This window comes from Carya illinoinensis, chromosome 9 (genome assembly GCF_018687715.1).
Source record: "Carya illinoinensis cultivar Pawnee chromosome 9, C.illinoinensisPawnee_v1, whole genome shotgun sequence".
Lineage (NCBI taxonomy): Eukaryota > Viridiplantae > Streptophyta > Magnoliopsida > Fagales > Juglandaceae > Carya > Carya illinoinensis.
This window is the reverse complement of record NC_056760.1, coordinates 9,232,105-9,254,045: the sequence shown is the minus strand read 5'-3', so window position 1 is coordinate 9,254,045 and position 21,941 is coordinate 9,232,105. Positions and strand designations below refer to the sequence as shown.

At 37.9% G+C, this 21,941-nt stretch overlaps 1 protein-coding gene and 1 pseudogene across 1 annotated transcript; both read left to right on the top strand.

Moving 5' to 3' along the window:
* Positions 1 to 111: 111 nt before the first annotated feature.
* On the top strand, positions 112 to 1,282 carry LOC122276581. The gene is made up of 2 exons (XM_043086412.1): positions 112 to 610; positions 961 to 1,282. The coding sequence occupies exons 1-2, from the start codon at positions 331 to 333 to the stop codon at positions 1,230 to 1,232; spliced, it is 552 nt and encodes a 183-aa protein (XP_042942346.1). The 5' UTR covers positions 112 to 330; the 3' UTR covers positions 1,233 to 1,282.
* Positions 1,283 to 12,055: 10,773 nt separating this feature from the next.
* LOC122276572 lies at positions 12,056 to 20,083 on the top strand (annotated as a pseudogene).
* Positions 20,084 to 21,941: the final 1,858 nt, after the last annotated feature.

The following is a 21,941-nucleotide window of genomic DNA, read 5'->3' as shown; positions in this document are numbered from 1 at the left end:
GAAAGTCAATCGAGCATAAAATATTTGCGTAGGTTGTTTCGTGGCAAAGTCTATGACAACGAATTGATGGAAGTTTGTAAGTTTGGTTAATGTATAATGTTCTTAAGTTTCAAAAAACAGAGGTTGAATTTAAGCTTAAAAAAAAAAGAAGAAAAAAAAAGAAAAAAGAGTTCCAATATGTTACGATAAACTTCCGAGCTGCTTCAAAAGCGGCACCCACGACTCCGCCACAAACTTAAATTTGAGCCCACTTACTTCACACTTCCAACGCGACCTCCTTCGTTAAAAGCCTCTCTCTTTATCGGAGGCCTAAACCTTGGCAGTCCGAAGATGAACACGTGGCCGGCAATGGTTTCCTCAAGATTGCTTCTCTTCAGCCCTGCTATTTTCATGCTAGTTGCTGTAGTCGTTGGGCAGCCAGCCTTTGATCTAAACTGTTCATCTGGAGAGAGCGACTGCACTGCTAAACGTACATCGGACGCATGCTTCCAACATCGCCTCCGCCGCTCCTCCCCGTCATCCTACTCAAATGGTTCGGCCCGCGTCCATTTGAGATCACCCCACTCGAACGGCTCCAGGAGGAGCCTATCTCATGCTGCAGCAGCACCTGGTAAGTTTGATGGGCTCCCGCGACCTACTTACGATGATGGTATCGGAAATATCGGCTCACATATGAGGTGGCATATTAAGAAGTGCTTGTAGTTTAGGAACAAACTCATCCTAAATTTTATGAAGAATTACTCTATTCCTCTTATTAGGCTTTTTAAAAAGATAAATAAGTGTTTCTATAATTTCATGGAGGAGCCTACCTCGTGCTGGAGCGGCACCTGGTAAGTTTGATCCAGACAATATGCTAATTAGGAGGGTGGGGGGATGGATTAGTGGCTTATATTTTTGCTCTAGCTATAATTTTTATGACACTTCCATGTTATTAGAATAATAATTCTCATCGTTTGACAGGTTTCTACAACACCTGCACTGGAGAGGACTCGGATATAGTCTATGGACAGGCGCTTTGTAGAGGGTATGTCAGCTCCACAGTTTATCCGTATGACTCGGTTCACCAACATTACATCATTGATTATTCAACTCCTTTTAACACCTCGGGTAAGTTCATAAACCGACGGTACTTCGCAAGTAATAAAACCTATAAAGTGTTTGATAAAATGACAAAAAGGGAAACGAGAACAGAGGAGACCAATTCTGAAATACCACTTTTCATTGATTCTTAATTGTATCATTTACACTAGAATTTATAAAGCATGAGGGTCAGTCTTTTACAAGAGGAAAATAATTCCAAAGCATTCGGTTGTAAAGTTATGGCTGGAGAAGAAGCTAAAGGTGTTGGTATCGAGAAATTTGACGGTACAGACTTTGCCTACTGGAGAATGCAGATAAAGGATTATCTCTATGGGAAGAAACTACATCTTCCACTCCTAGGAAGAAAGCCAGATGACATGAGCAATGAAGATTGGAGTTTCCTTGATAGACAAGTGTTGGGAGTCATTAGACTAACACTGTCAAGATCAGTTGCACACAATGTGGGAAAGGAAAAGACCACGGCGGATTTGATGAAAGCTCTATCGGACATGTACGAGCAGCCATCAGCCAATAACAAAGTGCATTTGATGTACAAACTATTCTACTTGAGAATGGCAGAAGGAACTCCAGTTATTCAGCATCTGAATGAGTTCAACACCATCATCAATCAATTAGCTTCAGTGGGGATTGAATTTGATGATGAAGTACGTGCACTGATTGCTCTAGCTCAATTGCCAAAGAGCTGGGAGGCCATGAGAACAGCTGTCAGCAATTCTTATGGCAAAACAAAGATGAAGTATCAAGATATCCGGGACCATATTCTTAGCGAGGAAGTTCGCAGAAGAGATACAGGAGAAGCATCAACTTCCAGTTCTGCCTTAAACCTCGAGATGAGAGGTAGAGGAGCTAGTAGAAGTTCAAATCGGGGCAGATCAAAGTCCCGAAGAGGCAGAAGTAAATCAAGGTCCGGAAAACAAGTACAGTGCTGGAATTGTGGCAAAATTGGCCACTTCAAAAATAATTGCAAGGAAGCAAAGAAGAAGAATGAGCATGACTCTGTTAATGCCACAACAGAAGATCTCCAAGATGCCTTACTTCTTTCAGTCGACAACCAAATTGAATCTTGGGTATTAGATTCAGGAGCCTCGTTCCACACTACATCACACCGAGAAATCATGCAGAATTATGTCACTGGTGATTTCAGGAAGGTGTACTTAGCAGATGGTGAAGCGTTGGAAATCGAAGGCATGGGAGATGTACCAATCAATCTGCCCAATGGAAGTGCATGGTTGCTACAGAAGGTGCAACATGTTCCCAAACTCATGAGGAACCTGATTTCTGTAGGACAACTTGATTCTAATGGGCATTCGGTACTATTTACCGGTGGCACGTGGAAGATAACAAAAGGAGCTATGGTAGTAGCTCGAGGCACAAAAACAGGTACTCTATATATGACTTCAAGCATTAGAGATACTATTGCAATTGCTGATGCAAATGCCAACCTATGGCATCAAAGGCTTGGTCACATGAGTGAGAAAGGAATGAAAGTACTATTATCCAAGGGGAAGTTACCAAAGTTGGAATCAACTGATTTCGACATGTGTGAAGGTTGCATTTTTGGGAAACAGAAAAAAGTTAGTTTCTTGAAAAATGGTAGAACTCCAAAATCTACAAAGTTGGAGTTGGTGCACACAGATTTGTGGGGGCCATCCCCAGTCGCTTCTCTTGGAGGATCGCGGTACTATGTTTCATTTATTGATGACTCAAGCAGGAAAGTATGGGTTTATTTTTTGAAAAATAAATCTGACACATTTGATACTTTCAAGAAGTGGAAAGCCATGGTTGAAAATGAAACAGGCTTGAAGTTAAAATGTCTGAGGTCAGACAATGGAGGAGAGTACATCGATGGAGGGTTCAAAGAATTCTGTGCTGCAAATGGGATTAGATTTCAGAAGACTATTCCCGGAACACCACAGCAGAATGGCGTAGCTGAACGCATGAACAGAACTCTCAACGAACGTGCCAGAAGCATGAGGCTGAATTCAGGATTGCTTGAATGTTTTTGGGCTGATGCAATTAACACTGCAGCCTATTTGATTAATAGGGGACCTTCAGTTCCCTTAAAGTTCGATCTACCAGAGGAAGTCTGGAGCGGAAAGAAGGTAAATCTTTCCCATTTGAAAGTTTTTGGCTGTTTATCATATGTTCACATAGATTCTACTGATCGTAACAAGTTAGAAGCCAAATCTAGAAAATGTTTTTTCATCGGTTATGGTGATGAAGAATTTGGCTATCGATTTTGGGATGATAAAAATTGCAAAATCATCAGAAGTAGAAATGTGATTTTCAATGAGCAAATTCTATACAAAGCTAGGTCACAAGCTGAACCTGAGGAGCAGCCAAAGAAACCTGAGGTTGTTGACTTTGATGTTACTCGAGTCAACACTGATCAGAACGAGGATCAAGAGAATGATGATCCACAGATCGAACAACGTACACCACTCACTGTTATTCGAAGATCTTCAAGGACGATCAGGCCACCATAGCGGTTCTCACCATCTCTACACTACATCCTGCTAACAGATAGTGGTGAACCGGAAAGTTATGATGAAGCTCTACAAATTAAAGATTCGATCAAGTGGGAGAAAGCCATGCGAGATGAGATGGAGTCACTGATGTCAAATCAGACATGGGAGCTAACTAAGCTTCCAAAAGGCAAGAAGGCTTTGCACAATAAATGGGTGTACAGAATTAAGGAAGAGCACAATGGTAGCGAGCGCTACAAAGCCAGAATGGTTGTAAAGGGGTTTCAACAAAAAGAAGGTGTCGACTACACAGACATTTTCTCTCCAGTTGTAAAGTTGACCACGATCAGGCTAGTGTTGGCAATTGTGGCTGCAGAGAATCTACATCTTGAGCAGTTAGATGTGAAGACTACATTCCTTCATGGTGATTTGGAGGAAGACATCTATATGCACCAGCCACAAGGATTCTCAGTGAAGGGAAAAGAGAATCTAGTTTGCAAACTGAAGAAGAGCTTGTATGGCCTAAAACAAGCTCCACGACAATGGTACCGGAAGTTTGACAACTTCATGTGCAGTAATGGATTTACAAGACTGCAGGCTGACCATTGTTGCTATATTAAAAACTTTGACAAGTCTTATATTATCCTGCTGTTATATGTGGATGATATGCTCGTTGGAGGGTCAAGCATCGAGGAAATCAATGAACTGAAGAAGCAGTTGTCAAAGCGGTTTGAAATGAAGGATTTGGGTGCTGCAAAACAAATCCTTGGTATAAGAATTATTAGAGACAAGTCTAATGATACTCTCAAGCTCTCGCAGGAGGAGTATGTGAAAAAGGTGCTCAGAAGGTTTAATATGGACAAGGCGAAACCAGTGAGCACACCCTTAGCTAGTCACTTTCGACTAACTAAGGATCAGTCGCCAAAGACGGAGGAAGAGCAAGAATGCATGAACAGAATACCCTATGCATCTGCTATTGGTAGTCTTATGTACGCCATGGTCTGTACAAGGCCAGATATTGCACAAGCAGTGGGAGTTGTGAGCAGGTACATGAGTAATCCAGGAAAGCAGCATTGGGAAGCAGTCAAGTGGATTTTAAGATATCTACAAGGCTCTTCAGATACGTCACTATGCTTTACAAAAGCAGGTTTAAAACTACAGGGATATGTAGATGCTGATTTAGCAGGTGACGTTGACAGCAGAAAAAGTACTACTGGATTTGTGTATACGCTGGGTGATACAGCTGTATCGTGGGCTTCTAAGTTACAGAAGATTGTTGCTCTCTCAACTACAGAAGCGGAATACGTTGCTATAACTGAAGCAGGGAAGGAAATGGTTTGGTTGCAGTCATTCTTGGAGGAATTGGGAAAGAAGAATGAAAAAGGCATTCTGCACAGTGATAGTCAGAGTGCTATTTTTCTTGCAAAGAATCTAGCCTTTCATTTCAGAACAAAACACATACAGTTGCGATACCATTTTATCCGATCTCTTCTCGATAGTGGACAGCTGATACTTGAGAAGATTCGAGGAACAGAGAATCCAGCAGACATGTTCACAAAAGTAGTTACTGCTGACAAACTGAAGTTGTGTATAGCTTCAGTTGGACTTCGTACTTAAAGGCATGACTTGAAGTTGCTGTGATAGTTGCTATGAAGATATGTAGACTCATTTGTCTCCAAGTGGGAGATTGTTGCAGGTGGAGACAAAAACAGTGAACAGTGCACCGAAAGACACCGAATGCACCGTTGCACCGTTTACTCCTTTGTATTCTTAGGCACCTCCCCACCTCCCCAAGAATCATGCAGCAAATTGCTGCATCGTACTGATCTGCTCTCCTATAAATAGGAGAGCTTAAGTGTGAGGAGTGTGTGTGCAGCAAAGAAGAGCAGAGAGAAAATAGAGAGTGCTGCGTGTGTGCAGAGTGCATCAAAGTGGGTGAGAGAGAGTTTTCTGTAAAATTATTTTCATAGTGAAATTACAGCATCTGTGGACGTAGGCAATTGTCGAACCACGTTAAATTTCGTCCCTCCTTTATTTAGAATCGTCTCTGTGTCAGAACAGCTCCCAACATTTGATTCAATAGAGCTCAGTCTTAAACACTTTGATTCAAAGGTCTATCTGCCCCAGAAAAGAAGAATAAAAATAAAAACATGTATCAGTATTCTATACTCATCCAATTAAAGTTGTTCTGTGACCTCCACTTGTGAGAATGATGAAGATAATAGTAAATTATTTCTATCATATTGCTAAATCACTAATGGTATAAACTTTGCGTCCTCATGTCTGCACAAATTGCTCTATAATCTCTTCCTTTTTTGGGATACATAGCTGCAAATGAAATTGCAAAGGAAATAGCAACAACAGACTGCTTGCAATTTGATTTTGGAACAATTGAAGCTACCACCAACAAATTTGTCAAAACCCCAAGGCAGGAGGCCACGGGCCATGCCTTGACAAGCACCCTCCCATGCTCAGATATCATGTCAAGAGCACTATTGGCATCGCTTGATTTCCCACAGACCGAGCCCTTGGAGAATATTAAGCTATGGTCACCCTCAACTAGACAGTGCACAGTCAACGCGCGTGCAAGCGAGGTTGTCACACCATGCTCAGCACGCGACTAGACTGCATGCACGCCTAGTGTGTGTGCGCAGCGTCACTCATGGGCTAGGCGCACACCCCGCGCGCTGCATGGGCTGTGCACAAACACAAAGCCCATATATGGCCTAGACGCCAACGCAACGTACGCATGCACACCCATGTTTGAATTGACAGTGCGGTTGCCCAGCAAGCTCACGCAGGCTAGCATGCCGCTCAACGCCCTGGCTTTGGCCAGGGCCTTGCTGACCAATGCCCAAGCCCCATGGCCTGGGCCATGCTGATCAACGCCCAGGCCCCATTAGCCTAGGCCATGCAAACCAACCGCCTAGGTCCCACCGGCCTGGTCCACGCAGCAGCCTGCCATGCTCGAGCCCAACACGGTCCAACCCAGCAACTCACTAATGGTGCCTAACCCACACAACCTGGGCTACACATGCAGGGACCAACGACTAGTTAGGGCCAACCCAGCAGGCCAACCTGAAGACCCACACACACAAGCAAGCAGCCCATGCTGTGGGTTCATCTAGGCCACCCATGACCCATTGACAGCATGAGGCCTTAACCAAGAAGCGTGGATCCAGTAACCATTTTCCTTTTGTAATCATTTAATTTGCTTTCTAGTATAAGTAAGGCACTAGGCTATCAGTTGGTTTTTATCTTTAAACAATTGGACGAATTTGGCTTGTAAGCCCCCATGGACACATTGGTGCTTTGTCACTTAAGCTCCATTGGGTGCAAACCATGAATCCCAAAGGAGAAGGCTCACCCTGTGCAATTCGTGAATCAGGGTTACCTATACTTTTCATTGTTTTGCCTTTCATTAATGCATTGTTGAGGTATTTCAGCATTATGATTTGTGTCTATTGCATTGCATTTGCATTTGCTTGCTGATCGTTTTGCACTACTCGAGTGGGGCATCGCATAAGATAGCCACGAGTTGCCATTGAAGGGCATCTGGCCTGCACCAGGCATCCTTGGTCGAATATGGAGCAAGGTCAGGGACAAGCGGACAATTATTGGCCACCATCCAAGCCACTCGCTCAGCCATAGACACTTGTCCAGCCATAACCGCTTTCCTACTTTGTAGGGAGTAACCAACCACACCATAAATTGCTCAGCCACCACCCACTTGGCTAGCCCACAAAAACCACCCATAGCCACGTGTGCTTCACCATCAGAAGACACCTATACTTGACTTGGTCGGCCCACCATCAAGCGACTTCTGTGCTTGACTTGGTCAGCCACCATCAGGAGACACCTGTGTGCTTAACTTGGTCAGGCCACCGACAAGAGACACATATGCTTGACTCAGTCAGCCCAGGCACTTAACTGCCTTATCCCACTCAACCGCTTTAGCCCACTCAGCCACTGTACATGCATGCACGCATGCACAGCCACTAGAATTTCGCCCACCATCATCCTTTGAATATTCATACGAGTTTAGCAAACACCACCCATAACCATCACAGTCAAGCAAGTGGCAAATCACATCGATCATCAAGGCACAAGGAGAGGCACGACAGCTTGATGTCTAGGATCTTGACCGAGGACCCTATCAAAATTCTCAAATGACAAGAAGTTAGGTTTTGGTGGATTTGTGGAGGTTTACAAGATACTAAATTAATCAATATTCATTTATTGACTTTCATCATTTTTTCTTTTTCCAATTTTCTAATAGTTCTCAAAAGAACCATATCTATCAAATTTATTGCATTTCAATATGAACAAATTCAGAATTTTAAAAACCTTTTGAAGTCGGGATTTTATAAATTCTACAATGAAAATTATTCTAAAGCTGTTGGTTGAAGTACCAATATTGGCCGGCTACACTTCCTACTGGACAAGAAATGGCAGTAAAGAGGTTATGGAGAAGCTCTGGACAAGGTGCAGATCAATTTAAGAACGAGGTTGTACTGGCAGCGAAACTTCAACCCAAAAATTTAACAGCGCTATCGGGATTCTGCTTGGAAGGAGAAGAAAAGATACTTGTCTATGAGTTTCTTCCTAATAAAAGCACTATTTTCTATAGAATAATGCTAGAACTTACCGCTGCCAGATTTATTTATTTTTTTTAATGATTAAGAAAAAATGGTTTAATATTATTGTAAATTTTTAATTTTTTTACATATTTAAAAATATTAAAACATGATGTGAAAAAAAAAAAACGAAGATCCCAGAAGCCGGCGGTTGCTCTAGCGGTCTTCTTTTCTATATAGTATGTCGACTGGAACATCTGTCTAACACTTTTAGAGCATCCTCATCCGGATCCTCATCCTCATCCCTATAATTTAACTCAAAATCACCTTTCCTCAAATTTATCCCTAAATTTTATTCATCTTCTAAAAACCTCCCACATCTCATTCCCCATCCCTATCTCTATTCTATTAAATAATATTTCTCTATTCTTTTTTTATTACTTTTTTCTCTCTCTTCCATTTACAATTTTAACTACTAACTCTTTCGTCTTATTATCTTTTTTTTCAAATATCAATTTCTATAAAATTTTTTTACGGTTTTGACTATCAAATACAACATTTTTTAAACCGAAATTCGTATTATAAAAATAATAATTTTTTTTATTTAATTAGTGCATTTTCTAACGTGATGGCCATGTTTTATTATTTAGTATTCTTTATCCGTTTTTTTAATGGTTTTGAACCAAATCACGTATTGAATATAAAATTTCACGTATTTTTGCTAAAAATCTGCATAAAAAACGCAACAATAAGGGAACCACATCCAGCACTTACTTCGTTGATGAATCGCCTCCTGCAAATCTGCTACCGTAGCCTGCAAATTAACACCAAGACATATATATCACAAGCTGCATCCCCTGGACTCCATCGAAAAACGTTAAAACGATGGTGGAAGGAGTGGAAGGAATATAAACACGATAATTAAAAGAAAGTTTTAAAAAAATCGATCTTCCAATTAAATTGGACCCAACACCACATTCTGACCAGATGAATCGAGTGTCTTCGATTTCTTGGGACCCAGAACCGGAAGTATATATCAAATACAGAAGAACATCAACTCACACTAGTTTAGGAATTACAAAGATAACGAACAAGAGAAAAAGAACAGAATCGTACTGAATCGCTGAGCTCAAGGCCACCCTTGATAACTTCTCTACCACTCCGTGAAACGACAGTGACCTTCATCTTTGAGAGCAAAAGAGAGAAGACCCACTCCACAAATACCGCAAGCGACGAAAATTCTTGGATTTGCCAACGACTGCACTAAAAAATGCAGGAGCAAAGAACCAAGGTAACCTATAGGAAACTCGAATGAGATCCCAGAAATGGGGCTAGGACCTAAAAATATCAGTACAATTTATTGCAGAGTTAACACCCACGCTATTTACCTAACCCCAACCCCCAATCTCTCTCATTAACTTTAGGGTACGCGTCCAGTTTCCGGAGCTTGTGAAGGACTTTATCCATGAGCACCGGATCCACACCACACGCCCTCAAGCACCAAACTTCCAACCCACCCCTTCGGACAAAACCCAGAAGAAAAACAAAAACCAATTCGGACAAAACAGGGAAACCCAGAAGAAAAACAAAGCCAAATCAGAGAATAAATAGCACTTACAGTTGAGGAGGGCAGAATCCGGCCGTGCTGCGTTGCGAGGGAGGGGGGGAGGGGGGGGAGAAGAAGACGCGGGCTGGAAGGGCAAACCGTTGGGGCAAGAGAGCGATGCGGATATACAGTGGGTCCTCAAATATGGGGACCTCCGGTAGCACCCCTAATTTTCATCCCCATTTTGGGGAACGGGATGGAGAGGGTTTTTGAGCCAAACCGCATAATTTTTTCCTAAATTATAAAGATAGGGGTGAGATGCAGAATGGGATGGAAATGCTCTTACATCAGTATCCATGTGCATCTGGTCCTCTATTTATTGATTGAAAGTCTCTTTCATCTCGATAAACTTGTAAATCCTAAGAGACAAGGACAACTGGATTGGTCAAAACGTTACTCCCATGTTTTGAATATTTCAACCTATGTTTTTGTTTTTTCTAATCAAATCACCAATATTTCAACGCATGTTGTCTCATCACTCACATGTTTTGAATAGAAACATGGTAATCAGTTGTATGAAGAACCTAAAGATCTCTGTCGGAATACAATTACTTCATATATTTTTATATTATTTTATTAATATTAATAAAGTATTTATTATTATTCTTATTATTATTTATAAAAAATAATATTATATACAATAATAGTAGAGTATATAAGTATTATTTAATTCTTTTAAAAAATAAAATTTATTATTAAAAATTTAATATTTTCACGTAAATCTCTTATTTATTAATTTTTTTTTTTTTTTTAAATTATGCGATACTTACCTTATGCGCGACTGAAAAAAAATATTTCTCTTTACAAATCATATGAAGCCAATATCTGCACGTATTTTACTCTAGCTGTGAAATGGGTCCACGGTGATGCCAGCCATTTTTGAATTATGTTAACCGCAGATTCCTTTGGCAAATACATACATATATAAATAATGTTTAAATAATGTATTAAGTAAATATCTTTTAATAATATTATGAATTTATTTTCAAAAAAATTGTTCAAAGATATAAAAACATATATGAAAAAAAAAATTTATCCATTCGGAAGAATTTGTCTGACCATAAATTGGGTGTATCACGAAGAATAATGATAGTCTTACCACTCTTTTACCACCATTTTATCATTTTTTTTAATTTTTTAATTTTTAAAATTTTTTTTTACTTAATGATTAAGAAAGTGATTATTAATAAAATTGTATATTTTTTTAATTTTTTTAATAATTAAATATATTTAAAAAATACTTAAAAGGAAGTAAAGAAAAAATAAATGCATTACAAAGAAAAAATATAGTTGCAAGCATAATTGTGCACTAATCTGTGCATCAATGTGATGTGATTAGTCAAAAAGTAGATTTTATTAAAAACAATGTTAATTTAAATTTTAAATATGAATGAATCAGTATTGATACACAAATTAGTACGCGAGTGTGTTTGTATATAGCAAAATTCCATTACAAATGATAAAATAGTGGTAGAAGAATGGTAACTGTACCATCTCCTTATCACGAATCTCTATACTGTATATATACACTGCTTTCCTCGGACGCAGTGTATACATACACTGAAATCTGAATTATGAACCAAGTTCTAGACGATCGAGACCCGAAGAAAAGTACACTCCTTGAAATACAGGGTAAGTTCCCGGCTGCCTCCGAGAAAATGCCTAGGCAAAATGTTCGTACTTCGTACGCTTCAATGCTTCATGGGAGATATGAGAGAGTGAGAGAGACGTCATTGTCCATCAACGATATCACGATATCTTATCTCCTATCCCACGAGGATGTCCTTCTTTTTCTTATTATTATTGAAATTTAATTTTTCAGTTAAATAATTTAGTTTTTAATTTCTGATTCCACCTTGTCGGCTTTGCCACGGAAGAGTGAGATATCGACGGATGTTTAGAAATATATTTCATTTTATGTCATTCATTTTATTTTATTTTTAATTATTATTTAAATATAAATAATTTTAAATTAATTATTATAATTTTTTAAATTAATTATTATAATTTTTTAAATTTTTAAATAAAAATAAAAAATAATACAATTTTTTTAAAATAAAAATAATAAAAAGTTTGGCTCGCCCTTCAGTGCCTTCACCAGCTTTGTTGACTGCGTCAAGAAGACCCCAATTCCCGAAGGTAAAATGTCTTGCGTTTTCACCACTCAATTCCAGGATTTGGCTTATAGAGATATTTTTATAATTTTAAAAAATTTTAAAATAAAATTATTTAGGCTATATTGCAGTCAGGCTATATTTAGCATTGCCCTGCGTATACCTATTCTGTTTCCTGGTCGATTACACAATACGTAGTACGTACCGCAAATCTTGCACAACTTCAAAGTGGAAGAGATTCTTTCATCAAAATGATTCCCTTCAATCCTTTCTTTCTTTCCGTCGTGTTACTTCTCATGCTTGGCTCCCTCAGCCTGACCACACATGCCGCCGACCCAGTTTCTCTCTACCACTTCTGTCAAAACACTACCTTCTCCCAAAAATAGCCTCTACAATTCCAGTCTCAACTCCCTCCTCTCTTCCCTCTCCTCCAACGCCAGCCGCAACATCGAATTCTACAACACCACCTCCGGCCAGAACACCTTCGACACTCTCTATGGCCTCTTCCTCTGCCGAGGCGATGTCAATTCCCAAATGTGCCGAGCATGCGTGGCTGCCGCGACCAAAGAGCTCGCCGCTAAATGTTCAAGGGAGAAGGTTGCTGTTATTTGGTATGACGAGTGCATGATTCGCTACTCCAACGAGTCTATCTTTTCCAACGTGGCCGTAAGGCCCAGGATTCATCTATTCATCGATATAACCGGCTGGTAAGCATGAAGTTGACTGACTTGGCAAGTAGGGCCTCGAACTTTCCAATCGGAGACAAAAAATTTGGAACCAATCAAACGAAATTTTCCGAGTCTCAAAATCTGTACAGCCTTGTACAGTGCACGCCGGACCTGTCTAGCAGCGATTGCAGCTGGTGTCTGATGCAGACAGTTATCGGCCGTCTTCCGATATGTTGTGATGGGAAGCGAGGGGGAAGGGTTCTGTTTCCTAGTTGTAACGTTAGGTACGAATTGTACCCATTTTACACGGATGCATCTACGGCGCCCCCTCCTGCGCCAGGGCCTGCATCTCCGACTCCACCTACTGGCTCTGCACCTGGATCAAAAGGTAAAGTGGAGAACCAGTTTGGCTGCTTTTCATTCTCCTATCATTATTAGATAAATGCTCCAGCAAAGAAACTCAACGAAACTTGCAACAAAACTAGACTTATAAAGCAGGCTTCGTTTGAACGTTGAGTTAAATTATTTATGAATAATAATAGATTGAGTAGTTAAAGGGAGTTATATGAAAATCATTTAAAATGAATTTAGATGTGTTTAAATATTAAGATAAGTTTAATATTATTTATAAAAAATTGAAAAATGTTATGGGTCTCATGTATTAAAATGTGTTGAATTGAAAAGGGTTATGAGTCTTATCATGTATAAGGGAGTTTTGAGTTTAGATGAGTTTAATAATTTGAGAGTTAGATGTTTAGATGTTAGACGTAGCTTAAAATTAAATTGAATTGAGTTGATCTCAACTGAGTCTTGCAATTAAATGGAGCCTTAATCTGATACAGTAAGGTGCGGTTCGATAGTGAGTTGAGAAAGATGAATTAAGATAAAAGTTAAAAATTAAATAAAATATTGTTAAAATATTATTTTTAAGATTATTATTATTTTAAAATTTAAAAAAGTTGAATTATTTAATATATTTTGTGTGAGAATTTTAAAAAATTATAATAATAAAATGAGATGAAATGAAAAACTTTTTATATTCAAACAAAGCCTAAGTTGATGAATAATGATATGCTTATTACCTCGTATTATTTATTTACTATTTCTTTTGTATTTTAATTTTTGTATTTTTGTATTTAATGATTAAGAAAGTGACTTTTACTGAAGTTATATATATATTTTTTAATTTTTTCTTAATTATTAAGGAGGATAAAAAAATACTTAAAAAAATTTAAATACACTATAGAATAATAAATAGATAGTAAAAGATAATAAGCTTATCTTTATTTATTTGTTTTTTGTTTTCTTGTTTTACAGATAAAATGAGATGAGTTAGGATTAAAGTTGAGAGTTGAATAAAATATTATTAGAATATATTTTTTTAATATCATTTTTATTTTAAAATTTTAAAAAATTATAATAATGAGATGAGAGAAATTGAAATAATTTGTGAAAATAAATAGGCCTAAATGTCTAAAATATTACAAATCAAGAAAAAAAAGGAACCTAAGCCGATAGGAACACCGTGTATCACACTATCACTCTCTCCTAGCTAAATAAAAAATAGCCCAAAATAAAAGCCCATTATCACTATTTACATTAAAAGCTCATTTATTTTTGCGCAGAAAAATAAGTATAAATTCTTTAAAATATAGGAAAATTGGGTACAAACGTGGAAGTCATGCCTAGCTTGTTGGGTCGCAATTATGAGTGATGAACTACCTGATAATGCAGGTATAAAAAAGACAGAGAAAAAGGTAGAATCATGGTATAAACATTCATTTATTAATTCCCTCCTGCCTAAAAACTAAAAACCGAGTGGCTTCACAAATTTTTTAAGCTGGTCCTTCTCTTCTCGGTTGAGAGAGTAAGGTGGTAGTTCGATTATTTTCTCAGCCTAGTCCTAAGTTTTGTGCATGGCAATGGAGCACGATGATTTTTAAGGAGACGAGAGGGTTTCCATCTCACGGAATGTGAAAATAAAAGTGATGCGGATAGTAGATGATACTGTTAGAGATTCAAATGTTGGAGGAGAACATTGTTTGATGGTGTTACTTATTTTAGATGAAGGTTTTAGCAGAGAAGCTTTTAAAGCTACTATGTCCAAAGTTTGGAAGTTGGATCGATGGGTGGTTTTCAATGAAGTTGGTGATAGTCGTTTTATCATATATTTTTAGGAGCAATCTGATAAAGACAAAGTTTGTATGGTAGGCCATGGTTCTTTGATCGTGCTCTTATAGCGCTCCAGACTTTTGATGGTGGCATGGCTACTATAAAGGATATCCCTTTTTCTCATGAACCGTTTTGGGTGCAAATTCATAATCTGCCATTGGCATCAATGTCTCAAGAGATTGGGATGCAAATTGGCAGGAAAATTGGGGTAATGCATGAAGTGGATGTAAATAAGGAAGGCTTGGGATAGGGAAAGTGCCTTCGAATTCATGTGGATGTAGACATGACAAAGCCTCTACTTTGGGGTAGAATGCTAAGTATAGGTTGAAACAAAGTCTGGCTTCCTTTCAAATATGAAAGATTGCAAAATTTTTGTCGGACTACTTGATGACAATGGTCATTCAAGTGTAGAAAAACCTAACCTCTATGGGACAACTTGATAACATTACAGTTTTCTGATTAACCGTTGGCCATCAGCTTCATTAGAGTGTAGACTATCTAAGGAGGTTTGGAGTGAAAAAGAGAGGGGGGGGGGGGGGGGGGGGGGGGAGAATTTCTCACTTAAAAGTCTTTAGTTGTATTTCTTAGGTTCAGATTGATTCTGATGCTCACAGCAAGCTCGATGCCAAATCAAGAAATTGTTTCTTTATCAGCTATGAGGATAAGTCATTTGGCTACCACTTTTCAGATGATTAGATGTAGAAAACCATCAAGAGTAGGAACACAATTGTTAATGAAAAAGCCATGTACAAGGATAAGTCTAGTGCAGCAATATATACTGCAGATGCAGCTTCTCACCAGTCTATGTTTTTAAGCCTGGATGAACTTCTTGTGATCCCAGTGCAAAGCAAAAGTATGAGTGACAGGGAGAGTGAGCCTAATGCATGCATTCCTATTGTTCTGTAGTTAGATACAAAGTTGTCTACACCTATAGTTGCTATTGGTAGGTCTTCCAAGGCTACCAGACCTCCATAGCTGTTTTTATCCACCTTGAATTATATTCTGTTGATTGATGGTGGTGAGTAGTAAAGTTATAATGAAACCTTTCAAGATGATATTTCGAGCAAGTGGAAGTAAGCAATGAAAGATAAGATGGGCTCTTTGTTATGGAATCAGACATATAAGCTAATTGAACTTCTAGCAGGGAAGAAGGTTTTGCACAACAAGTGGGTATATCGGTTGAAAATTGAGCATGATGACAACGAAAGCCAAAAGGTATAAAGCGAGACTTGTTATGAAAGGGTTTCGGCAGAAGAGAGACATTGACTACTCTGAAATTTTCTCTCCAAGTGTGAAAATCACAACTATCATATTAGTACTATGAAAACAACATTTCTCGATAGTGATTTGGAAGAAGACAACTATATGTATAAGCTAGAGGGGTCCTTTATTGTTTGCAAACTAAAGAAGAGCTTGTATGGCATGAAACAAGCTCCTAAGCAGTGGTACAAGAAGTTTGACAATTTCATGTGCAGTTCAGGGTACACCAGATGTCACCATTGTCGTTATGTTAGGTATTCTGATGACTCTTGTATTATTCTATTGTTGTATGTGGATGTTATGCTCATTGCAGAGTCTAGTATTGAAGAGATCAACAATCTGAATAAGTAGCTGTCAAAACAGTTTGCACTGAAGGATTTTGTAGCTGCAAAGCAATTCCTTGGAATGAGAATTATCAGAGACAAAGTCAAAGGCACATTGAGGCATATGGAGTATGTTAAAAGAGTCATCAACAAGTTCACTATGGACAAAGGCAAACCAGTGGCTACACATTTGGGAAGTTATTTTAGACTTACGAAGGATTAGTCGCCAAAGTTAGAGGAGGTACTTGAAAAATATGAGTCAGGTACCCTATGCTTAGCTAATGGTTCTCTTATCTATGCTATGGTCTATACGAGACTAGACATTGCTCATGTAGTGAAAGTTGTGAGTAGGTACATGAGTAATCTAGGAAAGCTGCACTAGAAGGTAGTAAAATGGATTTTGAGGTATTTGTAGGGTTATTTAGATATGTGTCTTTGCTTTACTGGAGTAGGTATAAAACTACATGGTTATGTTAATGATGATTTAGCTAGTGACGCTAACAATCGGAGAGTTGTGTGTTGGGGTTCCAATTTGCAAATGACTGTTGTGTTGTCTACCACAAAAGCCGAGTATGTTGTTGCATATGAAGTCTCAAAGGAGATGATTTGGTTACAGAGTTTTTTGGAGGAGTTGGCTAAGAACTAAGAACAATGAGGATGGTACTCTCTACATTGACAGTTAGAGTGCCATATTCTTGCCAAGAATACAGCATTTCATTCCAGGGCCAATATGTATTTAGATTAGATATCAAGTTATTTGATCTCTTCTTGATGATGACTAGTAGATACTTGGGGAGATCTGTGGAATACGTTAACTAAGGGTGTTTCAATTGGTCTTCTAGCTTGAAGATAGGAGCTACGAGCTGCTAAGTTGGAGATTTCAGTTTTGGAGGCAGATGATTGATACATGTGGTTGTACCGATCTCCAAGTGGGGGAATTGTTGGGTTTTTTGTGTAGAACTTGGTATTTGGCTTGTCAGGGAGTCGAGCAAATGCAAGATAGAAAGTCTACTGGGCTAGTCACTTAAGTGAACTTCAAATAGAGAGTTTGCTCGACATTTAGCTCAAACGAATTTCAGATAGAGAGTTTGCTCGACATTTAGCTCAAACGAATTTCAGATAGAGAGTTCACTCGATACTCGCTTGAGCGAAATAATTGATAATTGTTTTGATTTGGATTTCTCCCTCCGCACGCGCACGGACACACACACACACACACACACACACACACACACACATATATATATTGTAATTCTGCATGGCTACATAGAGTGAACAATAGTTCCGCACAGTGTATTTTGACTTTTAAGAGAATAAAAATCATTTGTAGTTTCGTGGATATAGGCACGTTGCTTAATCACAAAATTTTGTGTTCATGTTCTTGATTCTCTTTTTTCTTTATTTTCTGTCTTATCGTTCTCAACATTTGCAACTTTTAAATCATCATTAATCTCAAAAATTCAAGCTGATGAGAAGAGATATGAGAAATTTATCTTTTAGCAACCTATCTCACCTCCTCCCATAAAAGTATAATAAATTTATAATCCTCATATATCCCGCATAGATGAAATCATAATTACTTTTATTGTGTTAGCGTAGGTGCTGTCCTTACTCTTTATGTTGCACGTGATAAGTTGTGATTTGAGAGATAAATTTGACCTTTTCAAGATTTGTAGTTGGCTTGGCTTTCAAAAACAGCGTGCTTTTGGTTTTCGCAGGTACTATGATAAACACCACAACTCGATCTGTCGTCGTCATTGTTGTGCCCACTCTTGTTGTTATCATACTGGCCGTCATCAGTATTACTTATTTTTTTTTAAGAGGGAGGAAACGCAAGGATCATTTTGAAAGTAAGTACAACATAGTTCTTGTATTCTTTTTTTTTTTCTTTTTTTAGATTTTGAAGGCTATTTTCATATATTATATAACAGTTACGAAATTCTTGACTTTCTTTTTGCACTTGGGTAACAGTACTGGGTAACACTGGGTTTCAGGAAAAATAAATTATTTTTTTCTAGTGAATGCTTCCACTGTCTCGAATTTGTTACTAGAGATACGAACCCACAAATCAAATTAGATGCCATACCTTGTTGTATGCTTTCATATTGAGCAAATTAATAAATCATTCGAATATGTATCAACTCGGTGGTTCCTTCTCTTTTCTGAAGCCATGGATGAAATGGGAGACATGGAATCCTTGCAATTCAATTTCGACGTTATTAGAGCTGCCACATGCGACTTTTCTGATGCAAATAAGGCTGGAAAAGGTGGATTTGGGCCCGTTTATAAGGTATGAAAACAGTACGGTATAAAAAGTATTACCAAGCATCTATTGTCAAAATATGTCATACCATTGTATTTATTTCCTGAAAATTGGTTCGAATTCTTTCATTTGTGCCTTATTCTCTCACTATTCAGGGTAAGCTTTCCAATGGACAAGAGATAGCAGTAAAAAGACTATCGAAAAACTCTAGACAAGGAGATTTGGAATTTAAGAATGAGGTTGTATTAGTGGACAAGCTCCAACACCGGAATTTAGTTAGGCTCCTTGGATTTTGCTTGGAAGGGAATGAACGTCTTCTTGTGTATGAGTTCGTTCCAAACAGAAGCCTTGATCACTATATATTTGGTACCACTGCATTCTATGTTTACATTCATGCGATGAAGATTATTTCATTCATTTCCCTAAAAAATCATAAATTTTAAATATTTGATTGAGTACGATTTCATGCATATGTAGATCCCAAGAAAATTGCAAATCTAGATTGGGAGAGTCGATATAAAATTATAAAAGGCATTGCTCGAGGGCTTTTATACCTTCACGAGGATTCTCGACTTTGGATTATTCAGCGTGACCTCGAAGCTGCTAACGTTCTATTAGATATAGAAATGAATGCTAAGATTTCAGATTTTGGCATGGCAAGGATGTGTGTACTGGATCAGACTGAAGGCAGTACAAACAGAATTGTGGGGACCTAGTAAGTTTATAAACATATCCAAATAGGTTAGAGCTAAGGACTACAATTTTTCATTTTCTATTAGAAATCAAATCGATTAAAAATAATAATCAAAGCTCTACTGCCTTCAAATTGAAGTTGAGTTTATTAATATTGATATGCAATGCAGTGGATATTAATATTAATATTGATATGCAGTGGATATATGGCATCGGAATATGCAATGCTTGGGCAATTCTCCATCAAGTCAGACGTCTTTAGTTTTGGTGTGTTGATGCTGGAGATTGTAAGTGGTCAAAAAATTACATCTTTCCATGAAGGGGAGAACAAAGAGTATCTTCTAAGCTATGTGAGTGTATACATAAATTATCAGACCCCTGTTCTTTGTTAAAATGAAAATCAGCAATATTCTACACTATTTTCTTTGACATGTATGCATGAATTAATGTATAATTTCAAGCTTGGAAAAACTCGAGAGAGGGGACAGTTGCGAATCTCATAGATCTCACATTGAGAAGTGGTCCATTGAGTGAAATGATACGATGTATTCACATTGGATTGCTGTGTGTTCAAGCAAATGTTGCCGACAAGCTAGACATGGCTTCAGTTGTTCTCATGCTTAATAGCAATTTCATCGCTCTCCCTTTGCCCACACAACCAGCAAGTTTTGTGCAAAATGAGATTTCATTGGCTACATCAATGAAACTGGACACTGATTGTAGGCTGGTGAGTCAGAACGAGGTTTCGATTACCGAGTTAGATCCTAGGTAGTGATTTGTGAGTGTGATCATGGTGTATGTGTTTTTGTGCAAATTTCACTAACTATTATATATGATTCATTTGATGCTTTAAGGTTGTAGTCTTCTCTGACTCCTGATTCAATAGCTATGATTCATGATCTTATGTGCTTGCACCAAGAACCTAAATATCCAACCAATATACAAAGAATGTAAGTCAAAATCACAAATCATTTTCTCCTCCAACGAAAAAGAAATTTTCATAGCTTCAGTACAAGAAAGAAACCACACACTGATCAAGATGTTGATCTCCGTCAAAGCCTAAGACTATAGACTTGCTCATATTCTGAAATTACCTAATAATTAACAGCCTTTTATGTATCTCTTAGTACGAATACAACTGATGCAAGGTAATATTTGAAGAGCATTTGCTCAAGTATGATACATGCCTATTCAAGTTACAACGTCATGTCAATTGTTTTTGTTAAGGGAGGGAGTGCTGTCAGTACTTTTGTGATTTGGGAAAAACAAAAATTAAGTACCTGTCAATCGAACAAATTTATAATTTGATGTTGACATTGCAAATCGAGCATTAATATACGTATAGGATAATATAAGATATGTATTTCGCTTAATTATTATCAACTGCATCCACTGATTATTATTATTAATTAAGATATGTATAATACATAATGTAGATCTTGAACTTGTACAAATTATTATTATTATTATTTTGTTGAAATGAAATGATTGGTTTCCTTGTTTTATACATTTTATATTCTCCCTTTTCTTATAACACTACAACAAAAAACATTTTTTGGGACGAAAATTTTCGTCCCAAAATATATAGATTTCGTTCCGAAAGATTTTTTGGGACGAAAAAATTTTGTCCCAAGGTCGTCCCAACATCACTATCCCAGAAGATATATTGGGACGAAAATCACAATTTCGTCCCAAAATATATCTTTTGGAACGATTTTGAAATTGACCGTTCGATACCGTTCGAACGATGGATGTTTTTGTCACGGTTTAAATTCGTTCTAGAATAGCGTTCGAATGCTTCTCATATAACGTTCGAACGTTAACGTCTCTTTTGAACGGTTATCAAGATACGTTCAAACGCTCAGTAGAAATACGTTCGAACGTTAAATGAGACGGTCGAACGGTATAAGAGTTCGAACGGTGATGATCAATGTTCGAACGATATTGTAATGTCATGCGTTTGAGCGGTTTTTTGAGCATCTGGTATCGTTCGAACGGTTTGCGCATTGTTGTTTGAACGGTACATTATCGTTTGAACGGCATGCCCATTAATGTTCGAACGTGACTCGGTCGTTCGAACGGATATTATTTTTATTAAAACCAATAATTATAAAAAAACTAAATACACATCCATATTATTTGAAAAACATAAATTAGGAACTGTTTAATTACTCACAAAAGTTTTATAATAAGTGCGAAGAAATAAATAACCATAAAACTAGCATTGTTCATACATAATAAGATAATGTCATAAGCTAGACGTAAAAAACCATCAGTTGGTTGGAGGCCTGTACTGTTGCATAAGCTGTTGCATTTGGAGTTGCATATCTCTCCTGAACTGTGCTTGTTCTTCTTCATGTTGTTTGAGGCGCATCTCCATGTCTCCTTGTCTCGCCAATTGAGCCTCTAACTCTTGTTGTTTTGCAACCAATTCTTCAATTCTACGATTCGCATTCTCTTGAGCTATAGAGGCGGACCCGGAAGAAGAGGAAGAGGGAGAAGGTTTTACACAGCGACCCAAACCCCTCAAATATCCTGAACGTTCACCCAGAACTTGTGTAAAAATCTCAACATCTGTATTTGAGGAATTTTGATCTGACGCAGATTCAGCACGCAGGGCAACCATTTTATCCTACACATAAGATAAAGAGTTAATATCATCATAAATATTCAAATATATTTATTTAAAACAAATTATA

Coding starts and splice junctions, on each gene's coding strand:
- LOC122276581 (XM_043086412.1), top strand. CDS start 331: ATGAACACGTGGCCGGCAATGGTTTCCTCAAGATTGCTTCTCTTCAGC. Junction 611..960: donor TCATGCTGCAGCAGCACCTG/GTAAGTTTGATG, acceptor ATCGTTTGACAG/GTTTCTACAACACCTGCACT.